This window comes from Pithys albifrons, chromosome 6 (assembly GCF_047495875.1).
Source record: "Pithys albifrons albifrons isolate INPA30051 chromosome 6, PitAlb_v1, whole genome shotgun sequence".
Lineage (NCBI taxonomy): Eukaryota > Metazoa > Chordata > Aves > Passeriformes > Thamnophilidae > Pithys > Pithys albifrons.
This window is the reverse complement of record NC_092463.1, coordinates 8,776,881-8,798,040: the sequence shown is the minus strand read 5'-3', so window position 1 is coordinate 8,798,040 and position 21,160 is coordinate 8,776,881. Positions and strand designations below refer to the sequence as shown.

General features: G+C 41.9%; 1 protein-coding gene across 5 annotated transcripts; it reads right to left on the bottom strand.

Moving 5' to 3' along the window:
- Positions 1 to 3,340: 3,340 nt before the first annotated feature.
- LOC139672804 (SERTA domain-containing protein 2-like) lies at positions 3,341 to 18,000 on the bottom strand. Of its 5 annotated transcripts, XM_071557380.1 has the most exons (5): positions 17,882 to 18,000; positions 16,398 to 16,504; positions 16,116 to 16,214; positions 14,993 to 15,109; positions 3,341 to 6,980 (listed from the first exon to the last, which is right to left on the bottom strand). In XM_071557380.1, exon 5 carries the CDS (start codon positions 6,974 to 6,976, stop codon positions 6,125 to 6,127), a length of 852 nt encoding a protein of 283 aa, XP_071413481.1. In that variant the 5' UTR covers positions 6,977 to 6,980; positions 14,993 to 15,109; positions 16,116 to 16,214; positions 16,398 to 16,504; positions 17,882 to 18,000; the 3' UTR covers positions 3,341 to 6,124. The 5 variants fall into 5 exon arrangements, with proteins under 5 accessions (XP_071413481.1, XP_071413480.1, XP_071413483.1 ...); XM_071557379.1 differs by having other exon boundaries at positions 16,116 to 16,504; XM_071557382.1 differs by lacking the exon at positions 16,116 to 16,214.
- Positions 18,001 to 21,160: the final 3,160 nt, after the last annotated feature.

Below are 21,160 nucleotides of genomic sequence, written 5' to 3'. Positions count from 1 at the left end.
ATATTTGGGGGTACTCAAAAAGAGAACTCTGGACTCTCAAGTGACAATAGATCAGTCTCGGGGAGACAAACAGAAGTGCAGCTGACCATTTTTAGAAATGTTGCACAGTGAAATGTAGCTTCGCCTTCTGTGGTTATCCTGGGAAACAAGGGGTGCCGGAAACCCCTCTGGCATATTTTGCACAAATAGTGGCTGTTGATTTCCTTTAGTCATTTCCTCATTCCTGCCGTTCCCAGCACCCGGCAGAACGAGCCAACAACTGCTGTGTGCCTGCTCCCGGAATGCACCGAGGTACCAGGTGTCTGTGCTGTGAAAATGGTGTACGGAGGAAATAAAACTTTGTGCCTTAGCACATTTTAAGCTACAAATTTCATCATTTCTCATCTTAGTTGTGAGCTCTCAGCTGTGAAATCCTGAGTTTTGATGAACTAGACATGTTACTGTACTCTGTGTTTGCTGAAAGCAAATAGCACAGACTTCTGACATTTGCTCAGGATTTTGAAAAGGTGAAAACTAGAGCAAGGCAAGAGTTTTGGACAGCAGAGCTAGACAGGAATGCCTTTTTCTTCTGCTGAGATTAGAGGAAAATATACCCACAGAACAAAGTTTTACAAAGTTCCAATCAATGATGTAATTACTGAAATGCTTCCTTTGTGGAAGGAATGCTGTAAACAGCTTTGCAGAAAAACCCTCCTAACCCAAGTCCATTGTGAAAGACTGAAGATTTTTCAATGCATATTCTAAAATGTGGAATTTAATTTATATTAATAAAGAGATTCAAAAAGGAGGAGGAACATTCCTCAGACAGTTTCTAAGTATACCATAAGCCCACCATTGGTTGACTGTATGGGGCATCCTGCCTCATATGCAGAAGATGGAATGAAAACCAAATCAAATCAATCTTTTTAAAGCGTGACAGTTTTTTTCAAAGTGCAGAGTCATGACAGGATTTAAAAGCACTCTGATATTTTTAATAATGAAAATCAGTTTTAATAGTTTTAAAAATGGTACTTCCTGGAGTACTCCTACTCCAGTTAAGACAGCAGAGGGAATTGGGCTAAAAATGAACTGCATTTAAATTAATTGTTAAACCCCAAATTTCTTTGTGGATCTGAGTTTAACTTTCCAGATTTACTCTGGAAGATGGAAAGAGAAGAAACAATGCAGCCAGCAGATGCAGCAGGCTCACTGCAGCCATATCCAGCAGTTTCTGCTGCTTCTACTGGAAAACAGATGAGAAGCTACAAAATTGCCATCCCATGGCACAGCCTGGGTGCCAGAGCACAGCCAGCTTTAACTTGGTGTTCTGCTGGGATAAACCAGTTCTAATGAAGGAAAAATCCATGGAATGAAGTTGCAACATTTTTTTCTTTTTCAATCCAAGCGAGCTGTGAATGTTAGGCAAATCCTGAAATGCCAAAAATCTTCTAGCTTCCCTAAACATCTGCTTTAGTAACACACTACTACAGACATACTTCTGCAACTTCAGACAACTTAATTCTTCACTTTTGATACTGGTTTTTAATAGCTCAAAATTATAACTCATCTTCCTTCCAGAACTAATGGATAGGTTGTTTTGTGTATTTCACTCTTGCTTGAGTGGGAAAATTAGTCTTTTTAAGAACACAGAACGTGGAGCTGGACAGAGCATTCCAAGCAGCACCTACACCTCCCCTGCCAGCCGTGTTTGAAGCAGCTTTGCACTGAGCTGAGCTGCTCTGTGCTTTTAAACTCAGATTTTTCAGTGGCTAAAATCAACGTAAGTACACAAAACACTACACCTTTAAAGAGTATCAACCTGACCCAAAAGCAGTATTTCAGATAAAAGCTAAATCTGCAGCAGCCCCTCATAAGGCAGCGTTTCCTACTGCCCTTGGCACAAGCCCAGCTATGTATGTGCTGCAGCATCCGTAGTGGCTTCCTCAGTAATGAGCCAGTCATGAGGCTGATGGCATGGTGGTCACAAAACCAGACTTTGCTAAGTTCCTTCTAGACCTGCTTTTCATTGTGTGGTCAGCAGGATCCAGGACAAAAGGCAGGAAGAATTCCTGGCCTGTAAGCAGCAGCCAGTGCTGTCTCGTCAATCAAATGATGAGATTGTTCATAGCCAGGTTGGATGAGTCTTGAGCCATGGGCAAGCACGCCTTCCACTAGACCAGGTTTCTGGAGAGTGCTCTGTTATGCCTCAATGCACATATGAATGTTTTTTCCCTTAAAATGGAGGGTCCCCCTTCATGTAACTCTTACAGTGGCACATAAATAGGTTCCTCTCAATTTAAACCTTTAAAATGAAGGAAGACAGGGATTCTGTCTCAATTTAAACTTCGATGTTCATTGCATAAGTCAGGATCTCATTTTATGGGGCCATAACAGGGAGAAGATGGAAACCTCTAAACCTGAGGCTGTGGGTTTAATCTATACACGCAGCCTTTTGCTAGCCAGAGTGGCAGTGTTTTTGTCCCAGCCTGACAAGCACACAAGGCGTAAGTGTCAACAGTATGTGCATCAAGGACATTCATATCTGACACTTGCTTTCAAGCGTGGCAGCCCCTGAGGGGACACGAAGAACTGCAGGGGCTGGGAAGACTAACAGGGCAGTCCAGACAAAGCCCAGAGAACAGCCAAGTGCTAAAAATGTGTGTCATCTGTTCCCACAGGAATCCCCACCCACCCCACCCCACTGGTTGGAAAAACGCTCTGTGTGCCACCCCTTGTTTGGTGGGGATGTACAAAGAGGATATGATGGTGAAGGAGTTAGAACTAACAACAGCCAAAGCAGACAGAGCTGAGGCTTAAATAGCTAATGTATATAGAGCCTGTAGATCGTGGTATCTGAAGTGTAACAATCTTATTAGAACATGCCAAATTCCAAACTACAGACTCAGACAAACCACACTGGGAGGGTGTGATGCTGTGTAAGGCAAGAACCACTTAGCAATGAAACAGCAAAAAAATCAAACCCAGTCCTTAATATTATCATTAGTCTGAATTATTATTGTATAGGTACAATTGCCCAGGAATTTCAGTGTTCAGGCTCCCACTTCAGAGACAGTCATCCTGAGGTGTGGTGCTTCCCTAAAGGAATCCATCCTTCAGGTTATGTGGAGACATCAAGTAGAATCCTGTTATGGTGCCTGGCATGTGTGATTTCCAAACTGGTTTGGAAGTTATTTAGCATTTCTGATGAGAAGGGCCAGGGAGAGGGTGGAAAAAAGCAAAAAAGGTACAAAAATCTAGGGAAAACGTTACATCTTGTAATTAAGAGACCAAGGGAAGGATGGGAAGATGCAACATTTGTTTTGTTTTTAAAACTGTCAAATACCAAAGGCTTCAAAATATAAATGGTTAAACTGTAAAACTGTGGCTTTTATTTCCAAACATACAATAAATAGGTCCACCACAACTAGCCTCTAACTTCATTTTACATGGAAGGATTTTAAAATAAGTTTGTGCATATTTAAAAATTAAATTTCCCTTTGCACATAATTCCATACATAACTGGACTGCATTACACACCAGCTCCTGATCTTGGCACTGTGACACAAGCAACCAATTAGAAACAGAGCTTTGTAGCAATGACTTGAACAAAAACTGCATTTTGAATTGTTGATAAAACTTCTACCAACAATTTAATCTTTTTCTGTAGTATACAAAAACTTTAGTATGTGAATGTTGAAAATCAAGTTGTCTTCTCTTCTGTTTCAGTAGGTGCTGCAAGGTAAGTGGTTTTATTAAGTGTTTGCTATTTGCTACATGATACGATTTTCATATCAAAATATCTTTACTGCATAGTAATACTTCATATTTTCAAATGCAAAAAGAAATTAGATGCAGTCTTTTTATTTTATCCATCATCACTGAATTTAAAGACTTTTTTAACCACAACTCTGTTTCATCACAGTGCAGAAGGCCCTTAGTATTTCAAGGATTTATTCAGTCATATTTTTAATACAAAAGTAGAGGCTGAGGAAAAGCCAGAGTAGTCTATACACAATGCACAATCTGTGTACATTCTGAAGCTGTACCTCTTCAAGAACTATTTATACACTCTTCAAACAAATCCCTTTATCCAGCAATTCAAAATACTTTAGATCAGAAGTTTTATATTAGAATCAATACAATATATGCATATAAATACATTTATACCCTTCGGTTGCTAAACAACCCAGATGGCTGCAAGGATGTGACCTGAAATGGTTCTCCACTGGCTTGGGATACCAAACTGTATCGGCAGCTAACTGTTAACCAAGAGAGTCACAGTAAAAAATGGAGATCTTTACACAAGGTAGGTGTGCCACAGCATCAGTTAAGACTAGAAATACCAGGTGACACCCTGGGCCCTTCAACAGGGCCAGGATTTCAACTTCTGTGAGATGCAACACACTGGCAACACTTTCTTCCTCTGCCGATGCTCCCTTTGTGAAAAGTTTCAGCAGAACAACAAAAACCAAAAAAAATACAACAAACCAAAGCAAAGCTTTTACAACAGCAAATTTTCAAGACAGGTGCTGCAGCTTTGAAGAACAAGTAAAAGTTTTATAATTAAAAAAAAAAACAAGGGAAAAAAACCCAACCCACCAACCCTAAAAGTAACATGCAAGTGTGTAATTCAGAAGACAGTAGCAGGGATGGACATAGACCTCAGCTCAGAATGAAACACAGTATCCGAACTGTCATATAGGAAAACAAGTTCTCACTGCAAATCTCGTCTTCAGCTAATGGGTGTGTTTATATATCCTTATTCACAGCCCTGCCACACGTGCCCCTCCTTCCCCAGCTCGGTCTGGGGCAGCAGCATGATGGTTCCAAAGCCCAGGTGGCCCTGGCGCTGTGTCCCTGCAGTCGGACCCAGAGCTCCCCCGCACGCAGCTGCACGGCAGGACTGAGTCATCGGCACTGACTCACCCACGGGTGTTCCAGGAGCACTCGGAGCACTGGTGTTGCAAGAAGTGTTCTCAGCTTTGCTTCTTAAAGGACACAGAAATGGTTGACTCTCTGAGTATCCTCCAAAGGTGCTAGAGGTTTTTAAGTTTGAAGCATTTCTTCCCACAATGCCAGGTATACAAATGCGTATCTTTTTAAATAATATTGCACATAAAAATCATCTTAAAACATTGTAGTGAAAGCAGGGTTGGAGGACAGTGTTTTCCAAAACAGAATAAAAAACTACCTGTACATAGTAAGTTTTAATTTAAAGAACGCCAAGATTATTCAAAATCTAAGCACATAATACTGACAGAAAAATGTTAAATTGCACAATCTACATATAAATTACATTTGTAAATACTTAAAAGTTTTTAAACATTGAATACCCTTGATTTCACAAATCAGCTAGGTCACTGTCAAAGGATCAGCTCAATGCATTAGAAGTACTTTCCCCCAGAAAAAAAAAAAAAGAGAAAGATCTGCAGTCTTAGATGAAGCACTGGAAAGAGTTAAAGCATTTCAGCTCAGAGGTAGTGCTAAACACATCCAACTAGAAGTCCATTATATTTGAACTATGATGAAATAACATAGTAAAATGTAGAAAGACTATAAAATTTACAAAAATAAATAGTTCTGAATGCTTTAGAAATTGCAAGAGACTTTGTTGGTAAATGTCTTGATCTGCTTTTCTGACCAAAAGAAAGCAAAGCATGTCTCATTTTTAAAATATACCCATCTCTAGTAACGTGTCTGCAATCCACACGATCTAACTCTGCAACTTGACAGATGCCAACTTGGCATAGACTCTGATATTAAAAATAAAGTGGAGGCTTTGTAAAAGATCATCTCATATGAAATTTGCTTTGCATGTAAATTCTTCTGTCAAATTAAAAATTGCACATAAAAAAGTTTATTGAAAGAGGCATGAGGGATGATGAGGGTATGTGCCTATTGTTCCACATACACCTTGGAAGGAAAATGATGATTGCACAGTTCTGATAAATAAATATTTCTTTTTTAAAAAAAAATCTGCCACTTTTTTGGTTTTTAAGTTTTGGAATTATTTAGAAAACCCTACAATGGACAGATCGTTACTTAGTTTGTGTCTTAAAAGAACTCTTTACAACTATTCCAGTGGCTTTTAACCTGAAACCAAATGAAAGTGGCAGTTAAAAAGTATCTTTGGGTAAAACAAGTATCAGGATCCAACCAGAATTTCCATGATGTGGTCCAGTTCACTAAGATCTGTTCTACATATCTGTATGTTGTTTGCTGAAGAAGAATTACAGGATGGAAAGGTTTTCAATGGTTCTTCTGTAGCAAGAGATGGTGATCTGGGCGGCATTAGTGGAGGGCAACAGAAGTCTGAATCATACATTGAAGTGTCAATATCTTCAAAAATGTCATCTATTGCCAAATCCTTCAAGTAACTAGTTGAATTTGAAATCTCAAAGGAACCAAACACACATTCAGCTCCCTTCAAATCCTGCCTATCATCTTCTAGTTTCAGACCAGTATTCTCTGGAAACTTTGGCTGGTCATCTCCAGTAGGAACTAGACAAGTAGGCGGGCTTATATCTTCTACAAAGTCTAAATCCTTCAGAATGGATGAAATGGCAGATGACATATCATCATCTGAAACTATCAGCAGGCTGTTTTCAATTGGGTCTTCTACAGACCGCAAGTCGCAGCAGTTGGACTCTTGCTGACTAATACCTGAAGGCAATTGAAGAGACATCCCAGACGACTCCATCCCTGTGTAGCTGTGAGAACTAGGAGCAATGCCAGGGCAGATGTTAACTGGCTGCTGGTTACTCTCTTGTCTCATTTCCTCTTGAATTTGCCGCACAGTGTTGGCTATGAGGACAGAGCGGTGCAAGTTCGGTTCCACCAGCATTTTGTACGTCTGTAACTTGGTGAGGCACATGTTGAGCACCAACTGCCTCTTAAGTGGATATGGCAGACTTCGACTGGAATCAAAGGCACTCGAGAGACCAGCCATGTTCTCCTCATAGTCACTCAGCTTGCGCTTTAGACCTCTCCCCAACATGAACCTGGAAGACACAAATGATGAATTAACCTTGGGCAAGACTATCAGCTCTTCTGCAAAACCCAACAGAAAATTCTGAAAACCCTCTATTGGTTAACTTAGACTGATGTTACAGAACCTCAAGAGACAGAATGAAATCCTAAACAATGCTACTTTAATTGAAAAAATGCACTTTCCAGCTGTATTACAGAATCACAGACTATTCTGAGTTGGAAGGGACCCACAAGGATCATCAGTCCAACTCTTAAGTCAATGGCCCACATAGGGGATTGAACCCATGACCTTGGCATTGTTTCATAGCAACTTTTTGTTTTTAAACAGAAAATATAGGAGAAATAGAGTATCTCTGTTTTTAAAACGCTATATACCTTTAAGTTTTGGTTTTAAGGTTTACTTTTAACTCCACTGTGAGAATATAAATTTAATTAAATAAAATCTTCAATAGGTGAGCTTTTTTGCCTCTTTTCCATTTAAATTATATACCATAAAAATTCATAAACGAAAAATTTCTGAACATCTGCATGAAGTAAAATAAATCCTTACACTAAGCATTATAACTATATAGACCATTTCATAATTTCATTTTAACATTTGATCCTAGGTACAGCAGTTAATATTTTCAACACCCATTTTTATCTCATCAAGATATTTGTAATGTCTTGCTCAGTGTCTCTGAGAACTCTCCACAGAACAAATTTGTGTCCTTTTTCTTTGGTGGCTTGAAGCTGTTGAACCACCCGTCAGGACCAACAGCAGGGCCTCCCATGGGATCTTTATATACATTCCATAGCTTAGTATTTTGGTTAAATGGTGTGAGGAAATCTGGCTGGGCCTCTGAGCTCACAGAGCGACGATCGGTGCTCACGGCTGTTGGTTCACAACCTACTACTGAATTCAAACTAAGGACATGTCTTGGTTTGAGCAGGAGGCTACCAAATGGCATTTTAAAAGTGACCAGTTTTGGTAAACAGTTGAAAAAAAAAGAAATAGAATTTAGTTGCTTTCAGTCTGCTTTGTGTGCTCTTGCATTGAAATACAGTGGGTCTAGAACACTGTGGTACAAAACACTGTACACAAATCCCATTCTAAAATACACACAGTCTAAACAAGGACCTGCTCAGGTACTCTGCAATTACTATTCCAAATTTGAAGTGTTTCATTAGGGACAATAAGCACCATGCAATCACTCATATAAACACAGAAAAGGAGTATCCTGTGCAGAATGGCAAAATCTTGGTCAGAAGCATCTTGATGTGTCCATGAATACAGACACCTCACTCCCACACAACTCAAAAAAATTAACCAATCAAAAATTAGACACACAGTGGCAGATTAAGGGCAGATCCTTCATACACAATGATCCAGACCCTTCATGCTGCCGAGGGCCTCCCAACTTCCTTTTCATGTGAGCACTGGTTACTGCCAGCAATAGCTCAGCTGATGGCCGCAGCTGCCAGCTGCTAGCCTGTTGCTAGACTTTCAGGGACAAGGAGAAGGCAGCAGGATAAAGCCTCTTTTGCTTTCAGGATTTCTCCAGATTTGCAGGAAGCACTGCAGGGCTCGGTGGTTGCATCCATCTGCCTAGACAAGGTTGCTGGGGAACTCGGCGGCTCCTCTGGAGGAACAGAAAGCAAACAAGCAGTACCTCCTCCTCAGTCAGACAAGACAAAACAGCTGCCAGGGAGTTTAGGTTTGAGATTCTCAGTTGTACACATTTGAGTTTTTTTGGGACATATCTGGATGAAATTCAACTTTTCCTGAGAATGCAATTTTACTTAACAGGTAGTAGTTTGGCCTGTTTTTAAGTTCACTAACACTGACACTCTTGAAACAAAAACAGTAACAACAAAAAGGCCACCTTTAATTACTTGTAATTTTACCAGTGCTGTGATTTTTAACTTTGGAAGTCTGGTTTCTTCCTGAAGTTTTCTACTAAACTGCCACAGCACCAGCTGAATCTTTAAAAACCAGAAGGTGTCTGAATGTGGTGTGCCTGTTCACTCAGGTCATCTTCCCACATGATCACGTATCGCTCCCTCATTCCAGCACCCCGTTTAGAGCTAAGAGAACCAGCCATTGCTAAGCACTCCATGACAAGCAAAATCAGAAGAAATCTGGATACAAAGGTCAGGCACCAAATATAATAACAAAGTATTCTGGGTAGGCAATGTGTGTGTGTGAGGCATCCTCAAACTACTGACAGCACTGTCAGTAACTGATAATTTTTGACGCAATCTATGGAAAAAAATCACGATTATGCAGGACAAGTAAACTGTTACTGAATATACTGACCTTCATCATGAAGACAATCAGTGTCTGCAAATCATAGAAAACTTACAATAAAATTGTTGTCTCCATTTTAAATAGCATTTTAATATTGTGTACTACCTTAAGCACTACCTCATAACATTACTATAGGATGGCTATTTGTTCACTAAGTATCACTATTCACATCCACTGCATACTAGGTTTTTTTTTTCCTCTCCATTAATTAAAGCAGATCTAAATTCACACTCATAAGGGAATGAGCTTACAACCATACAGGAAACAGTAATTCTAACATTTCATACATTCTCATGTTTGGACTTGATAATTTACCTATTTTAATACTTTTAAAATACATATATTTACACTTTTTAGATACACAGGACGTATTATTTTTATCTCTTTGAGTTATAGAAATAATGTTAATTTCTAGTATCTCAAAAATGTGCTATTTAAATTTTTTAAGCAAGCTTAAAGAGAAAGCAAACTATCATATAAAGGATGTATAATTTCACAAAAACCCCTTAAAATTACATGTTTAACTTTTCAATTCAAACAGTAGTGTAGTTAGACTAAATACATCATGCTCATATAGGAAGGCATCCTTCTTTTCATTACTCAAATTTCTTCCATGAAATTTGTCCCAGAGCATTCTAGAAATATGTAACAATACTTGGGCTTGACAGCACTTGACTATAAAAATGAAGTGCAAGAAATACTATTTGTTCCAATTTCAAAATGTTTCTATCTAACATACTCCCCACTCTCTAGATGTCGTTTTTAAATACACAAACATAGAACTGCCTTATGTATAAAATTTCTGTCTGTTTAACATGATTTTTTGCTAATTTCAAGGACCCCCTAACTCTCCCTCCAGGATCTAGAGCTAGATGACTTCAGAGGTTGCATAAAAATTTGGAAAAGGCTAATAAAAGTCAGAGTACAATTGGTACAATAGATTTAAAAATGATTAGTGTCATGGTTGCTACAGGAGACATTAAATTTCAGTTCTTGTCAAACACTCAGCTGCTGACCTACAAAAGACACAAAGCCCCTTTGTTACCAGCTAATCTACATTTTATCGTGCCTTTTGCTTTATTTTCTAACACAAGAATTTCTGACAGTGTCAGATCCTTAACAAACTGCTCTGCATTTTGTAAGTAGCTTGTCCTTTCGTAGCACTGCACAGACATCACATCCCAATCCCGAAATTCACACTCCAGTCAAATACTCTCTTTAACAGCATTACTTTGCAAGGAAGATGCTGATCACACTGTTTAATCACGCAAAGCTCACCCCACTTCAATTTTGCGTACTAAGGAGACCAAACACACACAACCCCACACTGCCATGCCAAGAGCACGGGCGGCTGCTGCAGTGTCGGCCCTTCCACCAGCTGACAACAGCACAGCCCGTTCAGAGGAGCACAGTCTGGGCACACCAACGTACAAAGAGTCTCTAGAAACTGCACTCTCCTTATTCCAGCCCAATTCCAGGAATCTACTCCGATCTCAAAAAAAAAAAAAAAAAAGAATCAAGTAACAGGATTTTGGAATGTGCCAATCTGATAACTCTGTAATTTGTAAGCAAATAAACTGAACAAAAATTAAAGTTTATGCCAACTTCAAAAGAGAGGTCTGTACATAGCTGTTCAATTATAAAAGCAGCAAGCTGTAAGTCACCCTTTTCTTGGAGCCTGAAAAAGTTCCACAATCAAATTTCTTTTTGAATTCAGATGGTCTATTTTAGAATCTTTTGTCATTAAAAAAAACAAAAAACCCCAGGAACAATGAGGAAAAACACATCTCAATAACTTTTTTTCTTGGCATTTTCTCTCATTATAGTAATGCAAATGGAGCCACAGGCCATTTATGGCAGAATGTGTTTTTAATTAACATTATCTTGCAGATAGAGAGAAAAAGAAAAAAAGTGAACTCAATATTTAGGAGAACCAAACTCTCTATTTACATCACTGAACTATAATGGAGTCTGTATGTAGAAATTCTGCCCCTGACAGCATATCCCTCAGGTCCTTCCAGTCCTCCATGGAGGACATTTCATAGAAACTCCTCCCTGCTAAGATGGGAAGAAGCATCCATGCCCTGTAATCCTACACCAAACCAGGGTTTGAAAAAACTTGGGAGGGAAGAAGTATGTCCCTGGTTGGCAAATCCACACAGAATACCAAACAAACAGGCCTGGCCAGGGTGTAGCTTCTCAGGAGAAACATTCCAGACTACCAAGAAAAATTCACAATGCGACGTGCTGTGGACAACACAGGGCTTGTGCCACCATTTCAGCTCCATCTGTCACAGGGTCTGATAGTGCAGCTGCCACTTGCACGTGGTTGAGAAGTACAGCTGGAAAGAGTCTCCGGGAATAATGCAACATCTGAAACCCCTCAATTACTTCTATCTGGGCAAACTACTACTTAAAAACTTTTTTGGAAGATGAGGAAGAACTAAAGGGCAAGTTAAACAATATTTAGAACTCAGAACCTCACAGAGCTTTAGTTTTCAGCAGAGAAAAGCTTCCAAAATAATGAGTATATCAAACATGACAGAGTTAGTACTGTGTGAACATGAACTTTTCATGCACAAAACAAGCACTATAGCCAACTACATAAGAGTTGCTAATTTACCATTAAATAATTTTTTTTAATAGCAAGATCTGCAATAAAGTCCCTGGCCTTCACAGGTAATAATGATTTAATTGATAGTGGTCTCTTTTGGCTTTTCTTTTTAGAATATTATTAAATTCAGACTTACTTGATCCTTTCCATACAGGAACACTGTTGCATTTTTCAGTCCAAGACTGTCTCAAAGTGAAATATTCCTTTTTACTGTAGGACAGAAATACTTGCTTTGCAGAGGTATAAGCACCTTCATTAAGTGAAAGCTGCCTGTCTGGTTTTCAGTAATACAACTGAAGTATTAAAGTCAAAATTAGAGACTCCTTGCTACTATAATTTAGGCAATTCCCTTTCAAAGTCTGCTTTGCCTCATAACTGTCGAAACCATGTAACAGTAAAGACAGACAGAAGTCCCTCTGGATTGCAGACTCGCATTAGTGACTAACCAAGGCTGGTTGATAACCTGATGTCCTGCTCTCCCCTCTCTTCCATGGACACATCTCAAAAGCACACATCTATCTGCAGGAAGTGCAAAGGAAGACAAACATCCCTACTTTTATGCTTACTTCCCAGAATTATTTGATGTATGCTGCATAGTGTTTTTAATGATAACCCTTCCCCTACCTGACACATACTTCAGCTTGGGCAACACAACATCATGAGTAATTTTAATTAAGTCATGGACTGGTTATTGACTTGTATTCCATATTTATCCACACATATATGAATATTCAGCTGCACAAGAAAATGGAAAGGCTGAAGGTACGGTTAACAGACACAGCACAAATCCCTTCCTCCCATCCGGACTTAGCGCTGATCACTTGAACATGACTTACGTAACACAGTAAGCTGTCAGACTACACAGAACAGAGCCAGCCTCTGATCTGGTGTTCTCAGCAAGTGCTGGAGATCCCCACAACATCACATCTTGGCTGTTAGCAAAAACTGAGAGGAAACGAGGGAAGTAGGATTTAAACACCTTAGGAAATACCAAAAAATGAAAAGCAACTCAGACCTGAAGACACTTTCCAATATACAAAACTGTACTCAGGGCCATTGCCTCCCCACCCTCCTCAGCCCTGCCCCAGTTTAGCCAAGATGAGTAACTGCTGGACAAGGCAGGAGTGACTAAAAGTGTGCACACAGGGAGGAGTGCAGTCCTAGCAGTTTACTCCCATACCTAACCTCATATGCAACAACTTCTTCACGGGAGTTAGAAAAAAGCTGCTCAAAGAAAGAGGTAATGTCAACTTTTTGATCACCAAATCCTAACCTATAATACAACCATGTCTTTTACTAGTAAAGCAACTGGAATGTAGAACCAAGATAAGCTACTGTTCAGACTTAGAAAACCCCAAGAAAAACAGCAAACAGACCCCAAAACAAGAAAATGCACACCAACCCTGATAACAAAGCAGAAAAACTCCCACATCTAAGGATTTTCCCCACATTTTGAAAAGAAGAGGAGGCTGAATAGCATTCATTAAGTATAGGAAAGGAACGAGAGGAAGACTGAATCCAGCATAGAATTAATCTGGAATTCAAAACCTTCCCACTGTCACTCATTGTTCATGGAAGTAAAGAATAAACCTGTATCATACACAAATATTTTGTGAGCCGAAATTATGTTTATGAAACACTTAGGATTCGGAGTAAGTTTTACTTTGATTTAAAAGTTAGTTTGAACCATCCCCCCCACACTCTGCTTGTTATGTCTAATGGGATCTGGAAAATTCCTGCACTTAAGGACATCTTCCTAAGTTCCCTACTCCCATTTTATCACATAAAGCACTGGTAAGAGCTTTATTTTACAAACTGTGGTAACTAAGTTTCAGAGCATATCTCATTCTGGAGAAGGATGTGTTAGGATGTGTAGCCTCCACAGCTACAATGAGTGGATCCAAGCTATTTGCAAGAGCAGATGAAACACATTCTCAGCATCTGGTATCTAATACTGAAGGCTGAGGGAGAGCTTCCAAGGGAGTACCAGTGCTTGGAAAAGAAACTTCCATCCTTAAGAGAAAACAAACTAAACCACCGTCACTCTTCTCTGTCACCTGTGCACCTAGTTCCACATTTAAAAATACAGCTCACTGGTCTGTATTTTAATGAGAGTGTGTTTAGCAGATCTTTTTTCCGGGGATTTTGGGTGGAATTTTTTTTTAGTGGAAGAAGAGCCTGGAATCATTTAAACTAATGAGCAATAGTAGTTGGCAAAAGCTAATACATGATCAAGACTTACTAAACCTAAAATCTTCCATAGTAAAACTAAACTGTAATTATATGAGAACACAAAGGAATCATAGAGGAAACAATAAGAACCAAACCATCATGGTTCCACCACACCATCTCACTGGAGAAGAAAATGATCATTAGAACTGCAAATGTGATGACATACCTCTTTCACAGCTTGTTTTGGTCAACTGAACAGTTCTCGATCCATTTTCTTTACAGTATCTATTTACTTCAAATACACAGATAACGGATGCATTCACCTATGTAACACTGACATGTATTTTAGGGCTGGAGTGATCTGAAAAATCAACTAATAAAGGAAGTTGTATCTTATTAACTACAAAAAAATGCCTTGCTATATCTTGGACCATCAACAGTAAAGCTGTTTTCCTGACAGAGGACCATGCATTTACTCCAGCTGTCTGTATGGGGTATTTAGGTATATAATTTTCAGAAGTCACTTTGGACTTTCTCTTGTAGTATACAACTTTACTTCAGCATCCAAAGTGCTGCCTTCTCACAAGACATGATCATAACACTCAATTTTAGCAGCTGAACAGTGCATCTCACTATAAGATTGAGGCCTTAGTTAACAAATTTCCAAGAGAAATGTCATCCTATGGCAATATACTTTGTTGCATTATAATACTTACTCATAATGGAAAAAGAAAAACAAAGCAAGACAAATTCAGAACACTCAAAGCAAAGAGCTTATACTATTGAGCAAGTCTAAGCTCTTCACTTCATACTATATACCCTGTTTTTAAAAGATATTTTTCAGTTTACCATTCTAACCCACAAACAGCAATAACATCTGCAGCCAATTATCAGAACATGCCCTATGCACCCAAGATACAATTGTATAAAAACATACAAGTAGTTACCCTTAGGAAACAGAAAGGAGTCCAGGCAGGAAGATTCTGGATTTTGCAGAACGTGGTCATCCAAGAGTCTTGAACTACCCAAGAGGCCAAGCCATCCACCGAGGTAGGATGATGTGACTTAAGAGGAGAAACAAAACAAAGAAAAGTATTTCATTACTGTGTAGTGGCTTTTATTTTTTTAAGCCAGAAGCATTAAGCCCACAATTCAATGCAAGTTTTTCAATTATTTGTGCTAAAACCTATTACAACAGATAAACATGGGTAAGAAAAACTGAAGTTCATGAATATACTGAACTAAAAGGAACCCCATAGTTTTACCTATGAACACATGAAATGTGGAAATTATCTTTCATAAATGAGTACTACAGAATGCTAATCTTCTAAGTGTCAGGTTTTAGGCTAAGAACTTGCACTGATACTTCTTCAGGTTACTGAACACCGATTTACAGTTGCAATCATCTCCAAAACCACATAAACAGGAGAGACAATACTATGCACTGTGAAGAACTACATTTCAGAATTATCCCCTAACACTTACAGGCTGCAAAAGCAGTTAAGATTTTTATTAAATTTCCTAACCTTCCTCATTTTCAGCATACACAAAGTCAGTAAGAGAAGGTATCTGGCAAGGTATCCTATGATTGCATCTAATATTTAATGTGGCATCATTTCCATCAAAAACCCAACAAAGCAACATCTGCAGTTTGGCTATAGACCACATGGATTAAATTATGGATTAGCTCAAGGCCTTGGAAACTGGGAAATGTGAAAAGGCTGAGGTGACAGTAAACTATGGACTAGGCTAGGAGATGTGGAGGGAATTGCATGATCCATGCTCTTGAGGTCTCATCTCCATCTGAAGACTTAAACAGTTATTAATTCCAAGAATTAAAGCCCTTACAGAGGCCAACAGCCGAGAGCCAGGATTGGACCTAACATGCCTGTCTGTGCAGAGTACACACACAGACACCTGACCCCAGTACAGCAAACCACTTCACAAATGCACCACAAGAGCAAGGATCAGTACTATCCAGACACACACAGTCCTTCATGATCAAAAAATCAAGAGTTCATACATTATTTTACAAATCTGAAAATAATACATAGTGAAAGGCAGTCTTACATTTAGACAGATGGGCAAGTAAATGCCTACAGTTCATCTTACATAGCAACTCAAAGCCTGATGCTACCAAAGGGCTCCTCCGCTTACAGAACCTCGGAACTGTAAAGATGCAGTAAAACAGCAGTAAAATGCCTGTGACCTAAGAAAGCCAAATCTAACCCACAGCAACAAATACATTAACATCTCCCTCCTCCTCCTCAAACCTGACTTTCCCATTATAAAGAAATCCATGATATTTGTAAATAAAAGCCCCAAACAAAGAGACAAATGAAGATTCATAACCTAGTTGCTCTGATACAGCAGGACTTCAGAAGGTCACTATTGAGGTTCATTAAAGTGTACTTGTTAGGTCACAGGAAGAGGTGTGCAGTCACTGCATTTTCTATACACTGAATATAAAAGAACATGTTTTAGAATATGAAGTCAATTTAGCATCAAAGAATCGTAAAAAAGCTAACAAGCAAATTAAACTAGACTTCAGCACCTTAGCTAAAATAGAAAAAAAAAGCTAAAAGCATTTGATAAAAAAATAGTTGTTAGTTGAATTGTAGAAGTCCATTCTTTTGCTAGAAGGAGCTGAAATCAAGACGTTATCAAATTTAATTCCTGTATTATACACCTTAAAGGACTCCTGCAACAGTAACTGTCGAGGTTATGCCTTTTTCCCTGAGTGTTACAAAGTACAGAGGTAAGGTTTAGTTACAATCTGTTAGGCAAAACAGAATAACTATAGAAGACACACAGTATCTGTAAATCAGTATGAATTATATCTCTAGTAGATTTTTATCAGTCTTCCCTTCCTAGTAAATGTTTAGGGATCACTTTAGGATTTTGAGGTTATAGTGTTCACTTCAATGTTAATGGTATTTTCCACATTGCAGTTAGCTGCCTGAACTACAGAATTTTAGCCACGCTAAAAATTAGGGAGAAAACTGCTGCACGGGGCTCCTACGCATGTTTTTGAAAACGAGCTGTTAGAACAGTTTGAGAAATTCCAGGCCTAACTAAGGCAGGAATTATTAACTATATCTACTACCACGATTAATTTACAAAATACATGAAAGGGAGCGAGCGTATTCCCCCCCAGCCCTATCCACCTGCTCGCAGCCCAGAATAACAGGTTTTTACTGAGCCAAACAAAAACCTGCTATCAAAAAACTGCAGCAGACACACGAGTCGCAGCTACCGAGCGGCAGCGTCCAGGAGTGGCAGGATGGAAACGCTGGGAATTCAGGGAGAGCCCTTTCCTGCCGCCCTCCCGCGGGCTCCTGCCACCATTTGGCCTTTGTGGAAGGAGCGTCGGTGCTTCCTGCGGCCGCCCGGCGCCCCCGCTGCCGCCTCCCTCCCGCGGGCAGCGGTAACCAGAGACAACCTTGGGCTTCCCGAGCTGCGAAAAGTTACACTCCTCCCCCTTCCTCCTCCCGGCTCGCACGGACCCCGGCCGGGCTAATTATAACTGCGCGAACAACTTCCCCCGCCGGCCGCGCTCCGGGCGAGGGGGGAGCGCCCGGCGCGGCTCCCTCGGGGCCGACCTGCCCACACCGCGGTCCCGTCGGCCCTTCCGCGCCCGACCCGGCTCCCCGGGGCCCGCCGTGCCCCCCACCTGTGCCCGCTGTCCCCTCCTCTCCCCCCGCTGTCTCTCTGTGCCCTGACCGCCCCCGCATAGGGGCTCCCGCCTCGGCCGCCCCGCCGTGCCCCCGCTGCCCTGCCCTGCCCCTGCCCCCTGCCCGCAGCCCCGCGCCCTCCTGCCCCTCCGGGTACCCCACCTGGGAGCGGAGGAACCCCCCGTTCGTTCGCAGCCGGCTGGGCGCCCTCCCTTAGGCGGGGCTGGGACTCGGAGCGGGAGGAGGCGGAGGCAGCGCCACCCCCGCCGGGCCCCGGCAGCCTCCGCTCCGCCTTTCCCTCCGCCCGCGGCGCTGGAGCGACGGGCTATGGCGGGGGGGAGCGGTGCGTGCGCCGCACCCGCCAGCTGGCCGCCCTCCCATTGGCCAGCGGCCCGTTCAACCTGCCCGGCAACCATTTTCTAACTGGTCGGCGAGCCGCGAGGGGCGGGGCTTAGGCTGGTCCCGCGGCGCCGCCCAATGAGAGCGCCGGGAGAGGCGGGAAGGGCGGGGCCAAGCGGCCGCTCCGGCCAATAGGGAGACGGGCGCCGCCGAGTCCCGCGGCCCCGGCGCGGCGCTGCCCCGCCCGCGCGGCGGGGGCGACGGAGCGGCCGGGCCGGGACCGCACCTTGCGGGGGGAAGTCAGCGCTGGCAGCGGCCAGCCCGGACACAAGCCCACACCTACCCTCCTTTTCTTTTTGTTTGTTTTTTAAAATGTTTTTGGCGTGAACTCGCAGTCCGTCTGTAACCAAAATTGCCAAATTTCAGTGAAAGGCACGCCCAGGGCCTCCGCATAGCAGCGTTTTACAACTCCCGGTGCCAGGGCTGTTGGGAAACCAGGCGCACACGTCTCCCAACCAGCCCTAGAGCTACGTCAAACATTGCACAATTCTGCCATGAACATTCACTCGACTTTTTTTTCCTTTTTCCTTCAAAGATGAGGTGGTTTCGGCCACGCTCAAAGCTCGTATTTGCTTTACCCGGGCATTTGCGTAATCGAGTTACACCGGCACAAGTGTTTGTACAAACCAGATTTCAAAATCTGACATTGAAGTATTTGTAAAGATCGATTCGGAGCCTTTTGTTGAACCCTGCTGTGGGTTGGTTGTCTGATGCGTCCCCAAAAAGCTGCTCAGCTCTCTCAGACATACGTTTAGATCAATCTGTAGGGTAAAAAAACCAACACTCAAGCACAGAGAACTTCCTACACTGAAGGCAAGTGCAGACCAAATGCACACAAAGGTTCTGTCGGTCCAGTAAATACTGCAGAAACACTTGGAGTTGCCTGGTGGAGATAAGACTAAAACTTTGATGAAAGATCAGCTGCTTTGTGTGCTTATTCAGTTAAAGAGAATGGGTGTTTTTTTGGAAACCTTCAGGTCGGACAGATCTTCACCCTTGTGTCTCCTGAAGGGCACTTGTGACTGGGCAGGGGCAGGCAGGGCCCGATCCGAGTGCGGGGCTGAAGGGCAGCGAGGCACAGAAAGCCGGAGCTGACCCCGCAGTCCCTCGCTGGGGGACAGAGGACAGTCTCTCCAGGCCACCTCTCTCCTGCAGCAAGTGTCGCCGATTCCTGTGCCACAGCTGCGCTTTGACCTCGCTGCCGGGGGTCATGGAGCACAGAAGGGCAGCGAGTGCTGCCGCAAGAAGCATTAATGAATCCTTTTTGACACGCTGCCGGGGCTGTGTTGCAGAGTAGGATGCCTCCCTGGATGGCTGAGGGTGACACTCCTACCCCCAGGGTCCATCTGCTGCACCAATAGTGGTGTCAGCACTGAGGGGGAGGAATAGACCAAAAAGCCCCCTCGTATCCCTTCCCGCCACACACTGTGGCTTAAGTGAAAGAGTAACTCTGAGATGTCCAGGATTCTTCCATCTGCACAAGTCAGCCAGGGACAAGCAGGAGTATTGCACCGACTCCTGCCATATGCTAGGGATTATCTCCAAGGAATAGAGAGGGGATAGGCATACAAAGGTAGCTGGTGCAGAAGGGACAGATCTGGAATCATTATGCCTAATGCAGTGTATAAAGGGGTAGTTGAACCAGCAGCACCACCGAAGTGTCCTCCTAACTTGAGCAAAGATTAGGTTTGGTAGATTTGACCCCCGCTGGACAAAACTGTGTGATGTCTGGGCAGCCCCACAGCACTGGTACAGTCCTGGACAATTCCTCCCTCTCTACAGCTCCAGGGAGCAACACAAAGCCTGAGCCTCTGGTGCAGCCATTCTCCTGTGTCCAGCAGACCTCCCAGAAAGACACCAACACTGGTCACCCTGCTCTCCCAACTCTTTCTTAAGTGATTGCCCTAACATGGTCAGCTGTTCTGTAATTAATTTTTGTTCTGTGCAACAGAAAAGGGTGTGGGGTGCCATCTACAGCGGGTGTTTCTAGAAAGGTCAGTTGTGCTTCAAACATGCTGTGAGACAAGAGCTACGAATAAAATGAACCTAGAGTTGTTCAATTACCCGCATCAGAACTCTGAATTTATAGCTTAACGTTTGGAGAAGTTAACAGAAACTACACAAAATACGCTGATTATTTGAAAAGGGTTTTGTAATTTTTTTTGCTTCTGTCAACAGTGGGATTCACGTAAGGGAACTGGAAACTAGTTCACCTTGGTGATGTTTGTGTCCCATGCCACTTGCACCTGACTCTACAGGAGTTGTGCTCGTCTCAGGGTGAAGAATTCACAGGGCTGAGCTTGTGTATAAGGTCTTTCTTGACAAAAAGATTTCTTTAAAAGGCCCTTACTTTCTCAAATGAGGTCATGTTTTAGGAGTTTGGTGCTCTCCCATTTTGACTTAAACTGAGCTTAAGGGAAACAGAGGACTAGTATAATTTTTTAATGATTTAAACATGGCCTTTCAGTATGACTATACTCACTGCAGCAGGCCAGGATATCATTCTCATAAGCAGCACTTTTGCTTTTGCAGCAGTTTTCACATGAAACAGAGAAAACCCAACCTCCAAACCAATCAAGGTTTCCATATAACTCACCCGAAAGGATCACTGGAGGTCTGCTACTTCTTAACATCGTACTAGGCATCTATTCAAAAACACAGTTCCAGGAACTAATGAAGACTGCTTTCCTATGGATTTATGCCTCTGATTAATTACCTCTGAGTCTAAGGTACAAGCTCTAATTGAAGCTGGTCTCATGCCTGGAAACTTATGTCTCTCCCTTATCTGTTACTGGATATCAGTACGGAATGCAGTGTTCTTCTGATCTCTCATCTTCACACTTAGAAAAATTCTAAAAATGCAGTGATGGTGAGATCTGTCAGATTTGGTTGAAATTAATTAAGTATTCTAAAGCTGAATGGCAGAATAATCCCGTATGCCATACTGCCATAGGGAAGTGAGAAAGGCAGAGCATACTGCACTAAAGCATGGTTAGTTTTACCACCTCTTTTTGGTGGTAAAGCCCCTGTGAACAATCTAAT

What these genes read in the sequence shown, in the direction of transcription:
- LOC139672804 (XM_071557379.1), bottom strand. Translation starts at nt 6,976, where the DNA reads ATGTTGGGGAGAGGTCTAAAGCGCAAGCTGAGTGACTATGAGGAGAAC.